The sequence below is a fragment of the Purpureocillium takamizusanense genome, chromosome 4, assembly GCF_022605165.1.
Source record: "Purpureocillium takamizusanense chromosome 4, complete sequence".
Classification (NCBI taxonomy): domain Eukaryota; kingdom Fungi; phylum Ascomycota; class Sordariomycetes; order Hypocreales; family Ophiocordycipitaceae; genus Purpureocillium; species Purpureocillium takamizusanense.
The window spans coordinates 2,846,246-2,859,811 of record NC_063071.1 but is presented as its reverse complement, the minus strand read 5'-3'; the positions used below and the strand labels follow the sequence as shown (position 1 = coordinate 2,859,811).

The 13,566-nt window shown below is 59.3% G+C and overlaps 3 protein-coding genes across 3 annotated transcripts; 1 reads left to right on the top strand and 2 right to left on the bottom strand.

The window, feature by feature from the left end:
• The first annotated feature begins 3,754 nt into the window (after positions 1 to 3,754).
• JDV02_005522 (uncharacterized protein) lies at positions 3,755 to 5,799 on the top strand. Its single transcript, XM_047986830.1, has 2 exons — positions 3,755 to 3,946; positions 4,069 to 5,799. The coding sequence occupies exon 2, from the start codon at positions 4,379 to 4,381 to the stop codon at positions 5,540 to 5,542; it is 1,164 nt and encodes a 387-aa protein (XP_047842813.1). The 5' UTR covers positions 3,755 to 3,946; positions 4,069 to 4,378; the 3' UTR covers positions 5,543 to 5,799.
• Positions 5,800 to 6,234: 435 nt separating this feature from the next.
• On the bottom strand, positions 6,235 to 8,515 carry JDV02_005521 (Choline dehydrogenase). Its single transcript, XM_047986829.1, has one exon. It carries the CDS (start codon positions 8,286 to 8,288, stop codon positions 6,339 to 6,341), a length of 1,950 nt encoding a protein of 649 aa, XP_047842812.1. The 5' UTR covers positions 8,289 to 8,515; the 3' UTR covers positions 6,235 to 6,338.
• Positions 8,516 to 11,271: 2,756 nt separating this feature from the next.
• Positions 11,272 to 13,403, bottom strand: JDV02_005520 (uncharacterized protein). Its single transcript, XM_047986828.1, has 4 exons — positions 12,870 to 13,403; positions 12,654 to 12,789; positions 11,893 to 12,568; positions 11,272 to 11,812 (listed from the first exon to the last, which is right to left on the bottom strand). The coding sequence occupies exons 1-4, from the start codon at positions 13,005 to 13,007 to the stop codon at positions 11,356 to 11,358; spliced, it is 1,407 nt and encodes a 468-aa protein (XP_047842811.1). The 5' UTR covers positions 13,008 to 13,403; the 3' UTR covers positions 11,272 to 11,355.
• Positions 13,404 to 13,566: the final 163 nt, after the last annotated feature.

The window sequence follows — 13,566 nt, the reverse complement described above, 5'->3', positions numbered from 1 at the left end:
AGCAGCACACGGCTGTGACCGACAGAGCATCGATTCGGAAACGCATACGCACACGCATTGTAGTTGTATGCCGGCAGGGGAGCTACATATGACAAGACGCACCAAGTAGTGTAGCGCTACAGGATCTATCCGAGGTCAACGGCTGGGAAAGACGTGCGTCAGTCGGCAACATTTGAACATCGAGGTTCAACATAGAGAAGAGTTCATGTTGGGGCCGAGAGCCACGATTTCTATCTAGTACTATGGAGTACTTTGTGCTGTCATTCGTGACCAAAGCTGGGAGGTGACATGCCCCCTGTCAAGCGGGATGGGAGACATGATTCGCGGGCCCCGTGCTGGCTCCCGTCTTCAACCCTAACGAGTCAACTTCCCTGCACGTATCTAAGAGTTGGCCATTTTTTTCGGCGCCGTTCTCTTGGCTGTTTGCGTTCATCTGTGAAGCGGGCCAGCACCATCTTGTACTATATTAGCCGGGAAAAGGCTTGGCCTCTATCCATACACTCGCAAGAGGTCTGCCCAAGGCCCAGCCCAATCAACGGGCAGTCCAAAGGACGAAGTACACAAGAAAGAGGAAGAAGAAGAAAAAAAAACCAGTGTGAATCCAGCAGGCTGGGTGGATGGTTGGTTCTCGACTACATGTAGCAGTACTGACGATCCACGTGGTGGCCTCCCGTGCCGGGCAAACTGTGTGGGCGCAGCTGCTGGGGTGGGGCGTTGATGTTTGCCCGAGGCTTTTGAAGAAACAAGATCTCGTGCTGTTCTCGTTTGGGGCGTTGGGTTGGGGCGGTGGGATCGGTTGAGGACGGTTGGTTCGTCTCAAATTCGTTTGCCTACATGCAGTACGAGGTGGTAGTAGTGCAGTAATAGGTGCCAGAAGACACACACACACACACACACATGATGGCCCTGGCCTGCCTTCCATGTTCGTGTCTACGGCGTACGTACTGGGTTCAGTACAAAGGAACAATATCCTGCTATACTGGGTAGAACCCTACATGCATGGGCCCCAATGCTTGCTTGTTTATTACCTTGTAGGATCCTGTGATGAGAGCGAAATCACACCGCCATGCTGGTGCGTTCTATTACGGCGCTGGGTTCTGGGCTGCAAGAACGTGCTATCAGGTACAGTTCTGACACCTCAAGTTGGTACAGTAAACGTGTCCGCCACACTCATTCTTGAAACAGGTGTCATTCAGCCGGAGAAAGTAAGGAAGGAAGGAAGCAAGCAAGAAAGAAAGGAACCAAAAAAAGTCTGCCGCCTTTCAGCTGGTGGTCTGGTCCCTTTTTTGGGCGGAGCACCTAACTAGTTACTTGCCTGCCTGCATGCGGGGAGGGGCAGCGGCGGCGGGCGACATTGTAGCGGGCTGGCTTCCAAAACACCTCGTTTCACCATCAGCCGTGGGTGGATGGGTGGCTGTGATTCCCAATTGGGCCGCGCGTTGGTTCGACGTGTCCGGTGAAAGGATGGGGAGGGGGCCGGGCGACCCCAAACTGCCGCCCACCGCTCGATCTGCGTCCTCCATTGATCCATCTCACCCGTCCTCCTCCTCATCCTCCTCGTGATGCTGCTCGTCGACGACTCGTAAGTGCTGTAGTTACTTGTCAACCCGACTGTCAACCCGTCCGCCCGCCCTCGTCCACGACCTCCACATGGATGTCGTGTCGTTTCTCCACCGACACGACAAAGCGCCAGGCTCATCCATGGCTCGCACGCGCGCACGCACGCACGCACTGGTCGACTGGATGGATGGCTGGGCTGCCTGGCGACTGGCCGCCCCCCTCCCCCCTGTGGGCACGAGCTTTCCGGTCTCCGGCCCATCATGCGGGTGCCACCGGGTCCGTGGCCCAACCACAGCTCTGTTCCTTGCGGCCGTGCCTGACGCCGGCCCTCCCCCCACCTGTGAGGGATTGGACGACGACGAAGGTGGTGGTGGGTGAGCGGGGGGGGGGGGGACCCATGCCCCTTTCGCTTTCGCGCCGTCAAGATCTGGAGACCGAGCCGCCGTTGCGCCGCCGCCGCCGGTGCGTGCTGTCCCAAGCCAAGCCCAAGCCCAAGCGTCTGTCCCCCCCCCCCCGGGGACCGACCGACCCCCTGCCCCTGGCGCTAAGAAAGAAGCACCAGCGCCAGCACCAGCGCGCCGGACGGCGTCGTTGGGGATCGGGCCATAGTGGAGAAAGTTTGGATGCCCCCCTCACTAGGTCGAGGCCTTCCTTGGCCTCAATATGGCATGTGGATGTGATGCGAGAAGGGGGGCTGGCGAGGGAAGAAAGCTGAGATGGAGGATGAATGCCAAGTCTAGAGTTGAGGCCGTGAGGGAAGAATGGAGGGAAAGTTTAAAAGCAAGAAGGACAAAGGAATAGAGAGAGAGAGAGAGAGAGGCTGGATGGCCCTTTGTTTGGCCTCTGGAACATTCCCTGTAGCCCGTGTTTCGCTCCGGCGGCGATCGTGGCCCACGGCGCCAAGTTTGAAGCCACGGCGTCTACATCCGAGAGTGTCTCACATCTTGATACGTTAGGAAGCCGTGCCGGATGAGCGGCTGTCGAGTGCCGCCGCCCGCCCGCCGTCCGTGCCGGAGAGTCTACCTACATACATAGATGGAGGAAATTAGTACTAGTATCAAGGGTTCCCTCTCTCTCTCTCAGCTGGTCTGATGATGCGTCCATGCCAGGCGGCGGCGCCCGCCCTGGCTGGCTATTTTCCCACTGGGATAACCTTTCTTGGCGCAATTCCTGACGGGCTATGCCGGGCCATGAAACTCGGAGCAGTCTCCCAGGGGATTGATGCTGCTACTAGTAGGACGACAAAGCAAGGGCTTACGGCGGCGGCGGCTGGTATGGACATTACCTATTGAGGTGAAGGGGCGGCTGCTGCTGACCACCTCGCTGTGCGTTTACCTACATGAACTGTACAGTACTTGTCCATACATGCCATCTATGCCGGGCACGGGCAACTCGTATTCTATGTACGTACCTACATGCTTATGCTTGTCCGTATGGGTGCCGCCTTGCGCGACTTTGTTACCGGTGCTGCTGCTGCTGCGGCCCACCAGCAGCACCAAGACCCCATTGCGCGTCCGTCCGGTGGGAGGCGGAGAGAGGCTCCCCTTGGCGGATGATGGATGGGCTGGCTGGGCATAATGGCCAATCCACACACGCTTCCTTGAGAGGAGCTGGCGCGGCGCCCGGCCCAACCCAGACCCGGACCAGGCCAGCCAGGCATTTCGATCAGATGAGGAGCACAAACGGGCAGCTGCTGGCATCGTGGAGCCCTCCGACTCGGCGCCTCGTTTCTCGCATATGCGTATGCACGTGCTTCGTACCTGCTTCTTTGGTGCTACTACTACTGCTACTACTGCTACTGCTACGTACTGCTGTGGCACGCACTTGTTGACCCGCGGCATCGTCGTCGTCGCCCTCGTAGTGCCGCATGTCGTGTTCCGCCGGGGTGGAGAAAGGGAACGCTGGCGGCGTCACCCTCGACGCCGGTGAGTGGCCGGGCGGGCGGGCATCTTGGATGGGCTTGCAACAAGCTTCCCCTCTGGCTCCGTCAGGTCAGGTCAGGTCACATCAGGGTTGATGAGGGTGCATGTGGGCGGCATCAGCAAGGGGCCGTGATCCCAAGGAGTCCCACATCACCCAGTGCCACCACCACACACCCGCCATGCCACCCACCAGACCAGACGCCGCCATGCCGCCACCAGACGGACAGACCCCCCATACCCCCTTCTGCCGCGAGTCCGCGACCTTTTTTATCACACGAAGCGGGCGGCCGAGCAAACCCCCCCGGGACTAACCAAGAAGTGGACTACTACGGAGTACAAAGTACTGTACTATACTATACTGTACTGGTAGTAACTACGCAGTGCCACGCCTCCTCTTCACCCTGGTCGTGTTTCCGCTCTTCCAGCCGGTGGACGGATTGTTTCCCTGGCCTGGCCTGGCCCTGGTTCGTGTTCCTCTTTTGTTCCCTCTCCCTCCTCCTCTTCCTCTTCCTCCTTCCTTCTTCTTTTAACCTTTTTTGTTCCTCTCATTCATATCGAGTGCTCCGTTCCTTTGACCGGTCGCTAGCTTCGACTTGCCTCTCTCTCTCTCTCTCTTCATCCCCGCGTCTTTGAAAGACCGCACATCACTCCTTGTCACCACCCGCCGCCGGCCGTGCCGACTCATTCCGATCCTTTCTCATCTCAAGATTGCCATTGTTCTCTGCCTTTGATACACAACTTCAGACGAACCTGTGCCATCTTGGAAAACACACGCCCTTTTACGACAACCGCCGAAAGCTAGCACCTCAAATCCTTTTGCACCGTTGACGTCCCTGAGACATATTCGCAGCAACACACTCATCAACGATATAAGCTCGCGCCTCTTTACACACGCCATGTACACCAAAAACCTCGTCGCCCTCGCGGCCGTTGCCGGCCTCGCCGAGCAGGCCCTGGCCTTCAACTCGCACCGCCACCTGCACCGTGCCGCCGACGCCGCCGCCGCCGACAAGCGCGACATGGTGACGCACTGGGTCACCGTCTACGAGACCGCCTTTGTCACCGAGGGCGGCAAGCAGGACTCCAAGCCCGCGGCCACCAACTACGTCGTCAACAACGCTCCCCCCGCGCCTTCGCCAGCGCCGCAGAAGGCCGCGCCGCCTCCTCCGCCGCCTGCTGCGCCGACAACGCTCCTCACGTCGGCCAAGCCCGTCGTCAACGCCCAGGTCAGCCACCCGCCGCCGCCGCCGCCTCCGGTCAAGGAGCAGGTTGCACCGACCCCCGCCGCTGCTAGCCCCTCCAAGGCGGCGGCGCCGTCTGCCGGTGGCAACGGCGGTAGCTCCAAGAGCAGCCTGACCAGCAAGCGCGGCATCGCGTACAACGACCCGGGCATGGCCAACATCTTTGGCGGCACGTGCAAGGCGTGCTCGTGGGCGTACAACTGGGGCTCCAACCCGGGCTCCCTCAACAAGAACCTCAACTTCATCCCCACGCTGTGGGGAGACCGTCCCGCCTTCACCGCCAACTGGGACGCCGACGCCGAAAAGGCCATTGCCAACGGCGCCAAGGCCCTCTTCAGCTTCAACGAGTGCGACAACGGCGGCCAGGCCAACATGCCGCCCACCACCGCCGCCGCCGCCCACGCCAAGTACATGAGCAAGTACGCCGGCCGCGTGCCCATCGGCGCCCCCTCCATCACCAACAGCGGCAACCCCCACGAGGGCGTCGAGTGGCTCAAGGAGTTCATGGCCGCTTGCGACGGCAGCAGCAAGTGCCCCGTCGACTTCTGCAACGTCCACTGGTACTCGCCCGCCGAGTACGCCGACACCCTCTTCACCCACCTCGAGGCCGCCCACAAGGCCTGCGGCGGCAGGCCCCTCTGGCTCACCGAGTTTGCGCCCACCGCCGGCGACGAAGGCAGCTTCCTCAAGAAGGTCATCCCCAAGCTCGAGTCCCTTGACTACCTCCACGGCTACTCGTACTTCATGGTCGCCAACGATAAGCTCATGTCGAGCGCCACCAGCCTGAGCTCTCCCGGCCAGGTCTACGCCGCTGTCTAAAGTAAAGAACATGGGAGGACCGGAATTGCGTTTTGTTCTTTCCCGGGCCCCAGTTCTTCTTTCACCCCCCTTCTTCACTTCTTGTACACTCGTTATGGGAGAGAGACATATATACTCTCCCGCCGGCCTTTTTTTGGGTTTTCCTTTTCATGATGGGTTTATGGGATCAATGACACGCATGGGATGCTTCTGGGAATCAAGACAGATAAAATTGGGCTCAGAGCACAGGGGGCGTCAATCAAAACTGTTTCATGAGTTCCGTGATTGGTGTCAATGTCTGGTGCTTGTGATTGTGACGTGTGTCTACATGTTAGTGAAGCAAATTGCTCCCTATCGTCAGAGCCTGCGATTAGTGGCTACCATGTATATTACGTCTAGTATCCCAGGCGTGGCTGTCGCATCACTGTCCTATTTCCGCCCACAATGGCCGGGTTACTGCACGATCGATGTCGATCAGTGTCTCGGAAGTCAAGGCCCGGCAGATGAGCTGTTGAGCCTCAGTCGCGGCCTTGTAGGGCGCAGGTTGGGTTCGCAATGCCATGGCTGCATTCCTCCTACTTCGTATCTCTGGCTACAGCCGTAATGTGCAGCTGTCTATGGGCACGCGACTGGACTCCCGCGTTTGGCCAAGGACTCGCTCGAAGTTGATTCCATGCACACATTGGTATCATCTCGGAGCGGACAAATATGTTGTTTGCGCTGCTTAAGCTCGTTGGCTTAAACAAAGTAGTACATTAAGACAAATCTATGTGTATGTAGCCAGTATCACCGCGTCTCTGCATAAATGTTGCTTCCTTCACTTTGCCATCTGGCTCAAAATGACGTCTGCCGCCTTTTCACCGACCATGAACGTCGACACGGCGGTAAAGGTGCCCGGAATCCGCGGATAGACGCTCGCGTCCACGACCCTGAGGCCCTTGACTCCATAGACTCGGAAGCTAGAGTCGAGGACGGCCATGGGATCGTCCGCGCGTCCGATGGGGCAGGTCGAGCTTGCGTGGTGCCCCCAGGCCGTGTCCCTGATGTAGTCGTCCATCTGCTCCTCGGACTTGACCTCGGAACCGGGCAGTATCTCCTTAACAGGCACGAGCTGGCGCTTAAAGGCATCGCGGGCAAGGGTAATGGACTCGCGCAGGGCCTGGAGGTCGGCGGCCGCGTCGCCGACGCCCGTGTCGAAGTAGTTGTAGACAATGTCCGGGACGTCGAGGGGGTCGGCGGAGCGCAGGGTGACGGACCCCGCGGTGTTGCGCGGGTGGGACTTGAGGATCGCCCAGCTAAAGGTGTCGTGCCGGGCGGTGATGTTGATGCTATAGCCGGGGAAGTAGCCGCGGAAGTTGACGGGCCCGCCGAACACAAAGGCGTCGTACTCGGGGGTGGCCGACGCGGAGGACTTGAAGAGCATGGACACGGCCAGGCCGTTGGAGGCGTAGGTGCCGCGGTTGTTGAGGACGGGATGCTGCCAGCGGTTCAGGCAGGCGTCCTCGGCAGGGTCGTCCTTGAAGGTGCACCCCTTGAGCGCGGCAAAGTCCTTGGGCACGCTGCCCTGCACGACGACCTCGTAATGGTCCTGCAGGTTGGTGCCGACGCCGGGCAGGTCCTTGACGACCTTGATGCCGAAGCGGGAGAGCTCGGCCGCGGGCCCCACGCCGCTCAGCTTGAGGAGCTGCGGGGAGTTGTACGCGCCGCCCGCGATGATGACTTCGTGCTTGGCCGAGGCGGAGCCGGGGGTGCCCTTGTCGCCCGCCCGATGCCGCGGGCTCGCCTTGTAGAGATACTGTCCGTCGAGAAACTCTACGCCCGTGGCGCGTGGCTCTGAGTCACCGCTCTCGTCAAACAGAATCTTGGTGACGTGCGCGTTGAGCCGCACGTCCAGGGGGTATTTCTTGCTGCCGTCCGCGTTCTTGGCGTCGCGGACCGTGACGACAAAGTCCCTGGACCCGACCCTCACGCCGCCGCCCGCCGAGATGGGGATCATGTAGTACCCGCCGTCCCTGTCGCGGGCGGCCGAGTCGGCGTTGGCGTCGCCGGCGAGTACCGAGGCGAGGTTGAAGATCGTGTGGGTGTAGTTGCCGAGCGCAAACGTGCCGCCGAGCACGAGGCTGAGCAGCTGGGGGTCCTCGAGCGGGATGGTCAGGGGCGCCGTCTCCGTGGACAGCCAGCCGTCGAAGCCGTGGCCCTTGCTCTTTGCGAGAAGCGGGAGCAGGTAGCGGTTATGCTCCATGCGCACAAAGTACTTGCGCATGTTGTCGGGGGACCACGACGCGTCGCCCGTCAGCGAGGCGATGTGCTCAAAGTCGGAGCGGTGCGGGTATATCGCCACGAGGGCGTTGTGCGTCGTGCACCCGCCGAGGGTGCCCGTCCGGGGATACAGCGTGCCGAGCATCTCGGCGCCCGCGGGGGGGCTCAGGCCCGTGTATATGCCGCCCTCCTTGGTGCGGTACGACGTCTTGTAGTCGCGCGCCTGGCGGGCATCGTCGGCGTAGTGCCGCACGAAGAAATCCCACGCCAGGGCCCCGTCTTCGGACGCGCGCGCCGAGTACGCGGGGACGGTGTAGTTTGTGTTTTGCCCCTGGTCGTCGCCTGCCTCGAGGAGCAGCGTCTTGTGCCCGGCCAGGGCGAGGCGGGCGGCGAGGGGCCCTCCGCCGGCGCCGGAGCCGACAACGATGAAGTCATAGCCGGTGAGGTGGACGGCCGAGGAGAGGCCCGGGAGGAGGGCGAGGAGGGTTGAGACGGTGAAGAAGCGCATGGTGAGGGCCGGTGCCGGGCAGCGGCGTCAGGAGTCAGGAGTCAGGAGCGCGCGACTGAAGAGCCTGGATCAAGACGACAGACAGACAAGGACGGACAGCTTGAACCCGTTGTCGACCTCGCTGCTTTGAAGTCTGGACTGGACTGGACCCGGGCGAGACATTGATTTCGAGGAATACATGTAGCGGCCGCCGGGCTACTTATGATTCCGCGGCACCAGAAGCGTAGATCGCCGTCTCTCCATCTCCGCAACGTACGTAGCAGCAGCAGCAGCAGCAGCAGCAGCAGCAGCAGCAGCAGCAGCAGCAGCAGCAGCAGCAGCGGCAGCAGCAGCAGCGGCAGTAGTAGTATGAGTAAACCATGTTTCCTTCATCTTTCCCGCATGGAGGAAGCCCGCCTCGATGCATGTCCCATCGCCCATCATCTCCCCAGTGCGGTTGGCGCGGCGCCAATGCAACCACCCTCGCCGCCGCCCCCCCAACGGTACATATACGTACTCCACCACCGCCTGCTGCGACCTCCAAGGCAAGCGCAAAGAAATTCGTAAGCGGATGTCATCTCGCGTGCCGTTTTTAGCGGCGCTGGACATGGAGGGGAGATGAGGCACATAACGCCGTCCCGCCGGACTGGATGGAGTCGCGGCCTCATTTGATGCTCCGCGTCGGCGTCATGGGTTATGGGTCGTTATGCGTTCTGCCGGGACGTTCATCGAACCGAAGCCGACTTGGCTAGTCGTCGCAGTTGAGCTTGTGCCTCGGGACGGAAAGTCAATCGGGTGTGAATCGGGAGCCGCAACAAGAGGCGTTGGCTGGGATGGAGGGTTCTTCGTGTTGGCCGGCTCAACACGTGTAATACACTCTACATGATTGTGTCTCAACCAGCCCGGAGCCTCTCCTTCTTACACACCGCTCAATCGTCTTGTTGAACTCACTATGCGCGCTAGGTAGTAGTGGAAAGCGTTTCTATCGCCTTACCAGACGCAGACGCAAAAGTACTCGGGGCTGAGACTGAAGCCCACGATCGATCGTCTTCACCCTCTCCACGGCTGGCATGTCTCCTCGGACGCCAAGTCCCTCAGCATCATTCTCTATGCATCATCAAACATAATGCTCCTACAGCGTTGCACTCCTGATGGATGCTCGTTACTGCATCGATGCGCGGAGATGGACGACTGTAGCAAGGTAGCAGCACTCCGCCGCGGGGCAGTGCCCTCGAAGAGCAACTTGATTTAAGAGATAAAGCCCTCTCTTCAGCTCCGATGCGCGTAGTAAGAGCGGGCGAGCGAGCGGGTCGGGAGACGGGGTTCATCGCTGTGCACTTTTTTTGCTCCGCGCGATTCTTTACACGTACTATTGAAGTAACTGACGTCGTATAGTAACATACGTATCCCGTTGTGAATGGATAGATTGTCTGTTTTCTAATCATCAGACGCCGATCAACGGAACGGAACGACCTGGCTCCCAGTCGTATTCTGTCTGGTCATGTTCCATCAACCCACATCAATCTTCAGGCGTTACTACATCTGAACAAACAACGCACCAATCACGCACACGTCTTGTTTCTTCTTTTGCGGCGCAGCATTCCGTTGCGTTGGGTCTTTGCGCGGCCCGGCCCTTTATACAAACACAGCGTCTCATCTCACCAGCAGCATGAACCACCGCGTCCAATAGGGTGCCGCGTGCCTGGTGTAGTTGGTTGCTCGCAACGGTCACTGGCAATGATCCTAATTTTCTCATTTGGTCTACTGAGCCCTAACGTCTCCGCAGCCTCGGCTGACCCCAAGAGCGGGCACGTGCGGGGGTGATGAGCAATCTAGTGTTCATCGTCGTGGCCCATGTCTAGCACTCAGACAAGACCAGACCAGACGTGCTGTGTTCTTGGCTCTCCAATTCAATGTCAAGGCCTTACAAAGTACCTTTTACATGCATGTCCGGTTGCATTGGCCTTGAGATGGAGCCTCTGTCATCGCCGGATCCCTGCACACAAGACGTTGCATCGCATGCACGTGTACAAAGTATTGAAGTTGGTAGGCGCATCGAAGCGATCAATCATGTGAGCTCATGGAGAAAGAAGAGTCGTAATGGAAAGCCTCCCAGCCCCCCCGTTATTGATCACAACGGCTTTACTATATCCTTATATCGATAGGTCTCAGACAGGGCAATCCCGTAATTGGGCGACTTGATGTTGCTGCGGGTAGTCTCTCGGCTCTCTTCCACTGGCAGCGGAAACATGAACGGCACGTGTCCATGACTAGCAGAAACCGATGCGCTGAGCCAATGAACGTGTACCGGAGGCAGACCGTGCTGTACTAAAAACTCTCCGAAGTGGGAGGCATGGTGACAAGGTCTGTGCTCGATCGCCAGGCATTAACACGTAAGGCTGAACTCTATGTACCAGGCACGGACCTGCCTCTTTGAAATGCCGACTCGATGTTGTTGAAGTGCCGTTGGCCCGGATCGTCGTACACGCATTTGTCGCCGATCGAATGTGGCGTTTCTTCACCGCAAGTGTCTGCCCACAGAATGAATCGTCCGCCTTATCGCGGGTATTGAAGGTGAGGCTATTCGCGCGGGGATTTTGCGCACAGCGCTGGGGTTTGTAAGCGCTTATACACGTAAAGACGGTGAGGAGATTCGTCCTTGGCACTTGTGTCATAGACTTGGGTTGTTTGCGTTTCTTAGTGCTTTGTGATACCATGATCCTATCGTGCTGAAGCTGGCGGAGATTCGAGCTCTGCAGCACGTCCAGCCCCCTCGACGCAGGCCAGCCAAATGGCTTGGCAATTGGCGAGCAAAACTAAACAAGGTGACTCGCTACTCCTGTGTGCAACATACCGCTTTACCGCACGAGCAAGGGCGAATCCGACAGGGCAGCCGTGGGTGCCAGACGACGTGTGCCTTGGGAGAAGTTGTAAAGGTTACCACCCCGAAATATTGCAGCATCAAAAGGCAATCCATCGTGACATACATGCAGCATCAGCGGCGGCTGAATTTTCGCTGTAAAAAACAAAAACTAGTCTATTGGGCCGGTCCGTCTAAAGACATCGATTCGTCAAAGTCATTCCACTCCTACCTCCTGCTCGGCGGCGCCTTTGCCTCCAGATCCCTCATCGCAACCAGGCTCGCCTCGTCATTGTCGCTGTACTGCACCGTGTAGGACTTTTGGAACAAGATGCCCTGGGGCTCCTCCGCGGCGCTGTCGTGATCGGACTGCGCTCGGCTGGCCGAGTCGGCGCGAACAGTGGTCTGGTGGTTGCTCGACGTGGCCGTCTTGGAGGACCGCCCGCGGCCGCTCGCGTTGCCTCCGGTGCCGTAGCGGTAGTAGTTGCTCCGCTGGGTCGAGCCGGCGAGCGCCGGGATGAGCTTCACGAGGAGCAGGCGGATCGTGGGGAGGCAGGCGCATATGACGCCGATGCAAATCTCAATCGTCGACCAGAGGGATACGTCGTAGAATTCCCAGGTCGAGTTGGCCGTGGCGGCGAAGTTGACGAGCGACCGGAGTCGGATGATGCTGACGACTGTCACACTGGGCAATGGTTAGCATCAGTTCAACATGAAAGCTACATGGCCCGCGTCCTTCTTCGCGTGCAAGATGATGTAACTTACAATGTGCCGACGCAAAACATGAGCGCCACGCCGACCTTCTTCTTCCAGTGCATCTTGAGGTTGCGAAGCTGCCACAGCGGGATCGCAAGGATCCACAGGTCCAGCGCGATGCTCATGGCAGCATTGGACCAGGTGATGGCATTGGCATTAGCGCAGGAGCCCGCATGCATGCCGTCCCACTTTGTCCAAAAGTAATGCACGGGGCGGCACTGGAAAATAGACGTGATGATGAAAGCAAAGCCCCAGACCGTCACAAACGCAAACGTGCCCCAGAGGAGCCGCTGGACCTCCTTGGCCGGGAAGATGCGCATGAAGAAGGAGACAAACGACAGCTTGAGCAGGGCCGTCTGCAAAAAGTACAGCCAGGCCATGACGTAAAAGTACTTGCCGACGTTTGTGATTTGCTGCGGCGTCAGGGTCCAGATGTCGCGGCCGAGGCCGTTGGGGACGGTGCCGAACTTGGTGATGATGGCGCTGGGGACGGCCGAGACCATGGTGGCGAGGACGAAGACGTCGTCGAGCCCGAGGTCGAGGCGCGCGACGAGGAGCTTGTAGGCGAAGCGCGTGACGATGAAGGCGGCGGCCAGGGAGGCGAGCACGGCGGTGACGGTGATGAGCTCCTGGCCGCGGTCGCGAGGCGTGACGCCGCACCTGGTGAGGCTGGCATTTTGCGTGACTGAGAGGGGCATAGAGTTGGACTTGTCAGTTCCGCTTGCCCGCCAAGAACGAAGATGCTTCGTGCCGCGGTCGAGAATACGCACCCAAGGCTTCAGGGATGGTGCAGCCGAACGACACGCAGGCCGTGACGTTGTGCTGGAACGTCTGATCTGTGCAGATGCACTTGTTGTCCGTGGGACTGCAGAGCCCGCCTCCCATGGCTACCAGGATGCATTTCGCCTATCGCCAGATCGTTAGCAGCAGTTCGAATCGGCATGTTGAGAGGAGAGTAGAGCATGGGCAGCAGGGGGCCGACCCACTGCACACTCGGGGTATCCAGCCAAGGGAGACGCTGCTCGCATGGAAACCCCAATGTCTTGTTGATGTTGCGCCTGGCATGTCACCATGAGCAGCATGGCGAGGAGTAGGGGCAAGACCCCGCGAAGAGACAGTGGCATCGTGGCGGTGGTTCTTGGTTTGAACTCGACTCTAGCACTTCATGGCCGATTCAATGATGGGTGAAGGAGTCAAGCTGGCTGGGGAAAGAAAGAAAATAGAGGTGGCCGTCTTGCGACTGTCTCGTGAGAGCCCAGTCTTCTCCTCCTCATCGTTGGGGTTAGCTGGGGTGGGCATGGCGAGCAGTTTATTATTTGATTTGCCTTGCCCCTCCAGACACAGTCCGAAACCCGCCAGATGGCCGCTGGTGTTCCCGACTCTTGGGACCGAGAAGGGGCTAGAGAGATCAGCCGGTGATGATCGGTTAGGGTCTGGTCCACCACGCGTTGCACTAAGCACGTCCTGATGGTGAACTTGTGTGTGTGTGTGTGAAGCGTGCCCTGAGCTAACGCGGCAGGGCGACGGCGGCGGTGGTGAGTGATGTGGTGACACTTGACTGATGGCGGGCTGTCGTTGGCGTCCTGATGAGTCTGGTGTCGCGGAATGGAGATTTATGGGACCGAAAGCCCCCCCCTCCGCCTCCCGCCTCCCCTTGGCCGAATCTACTGCGAATTCTGGAAC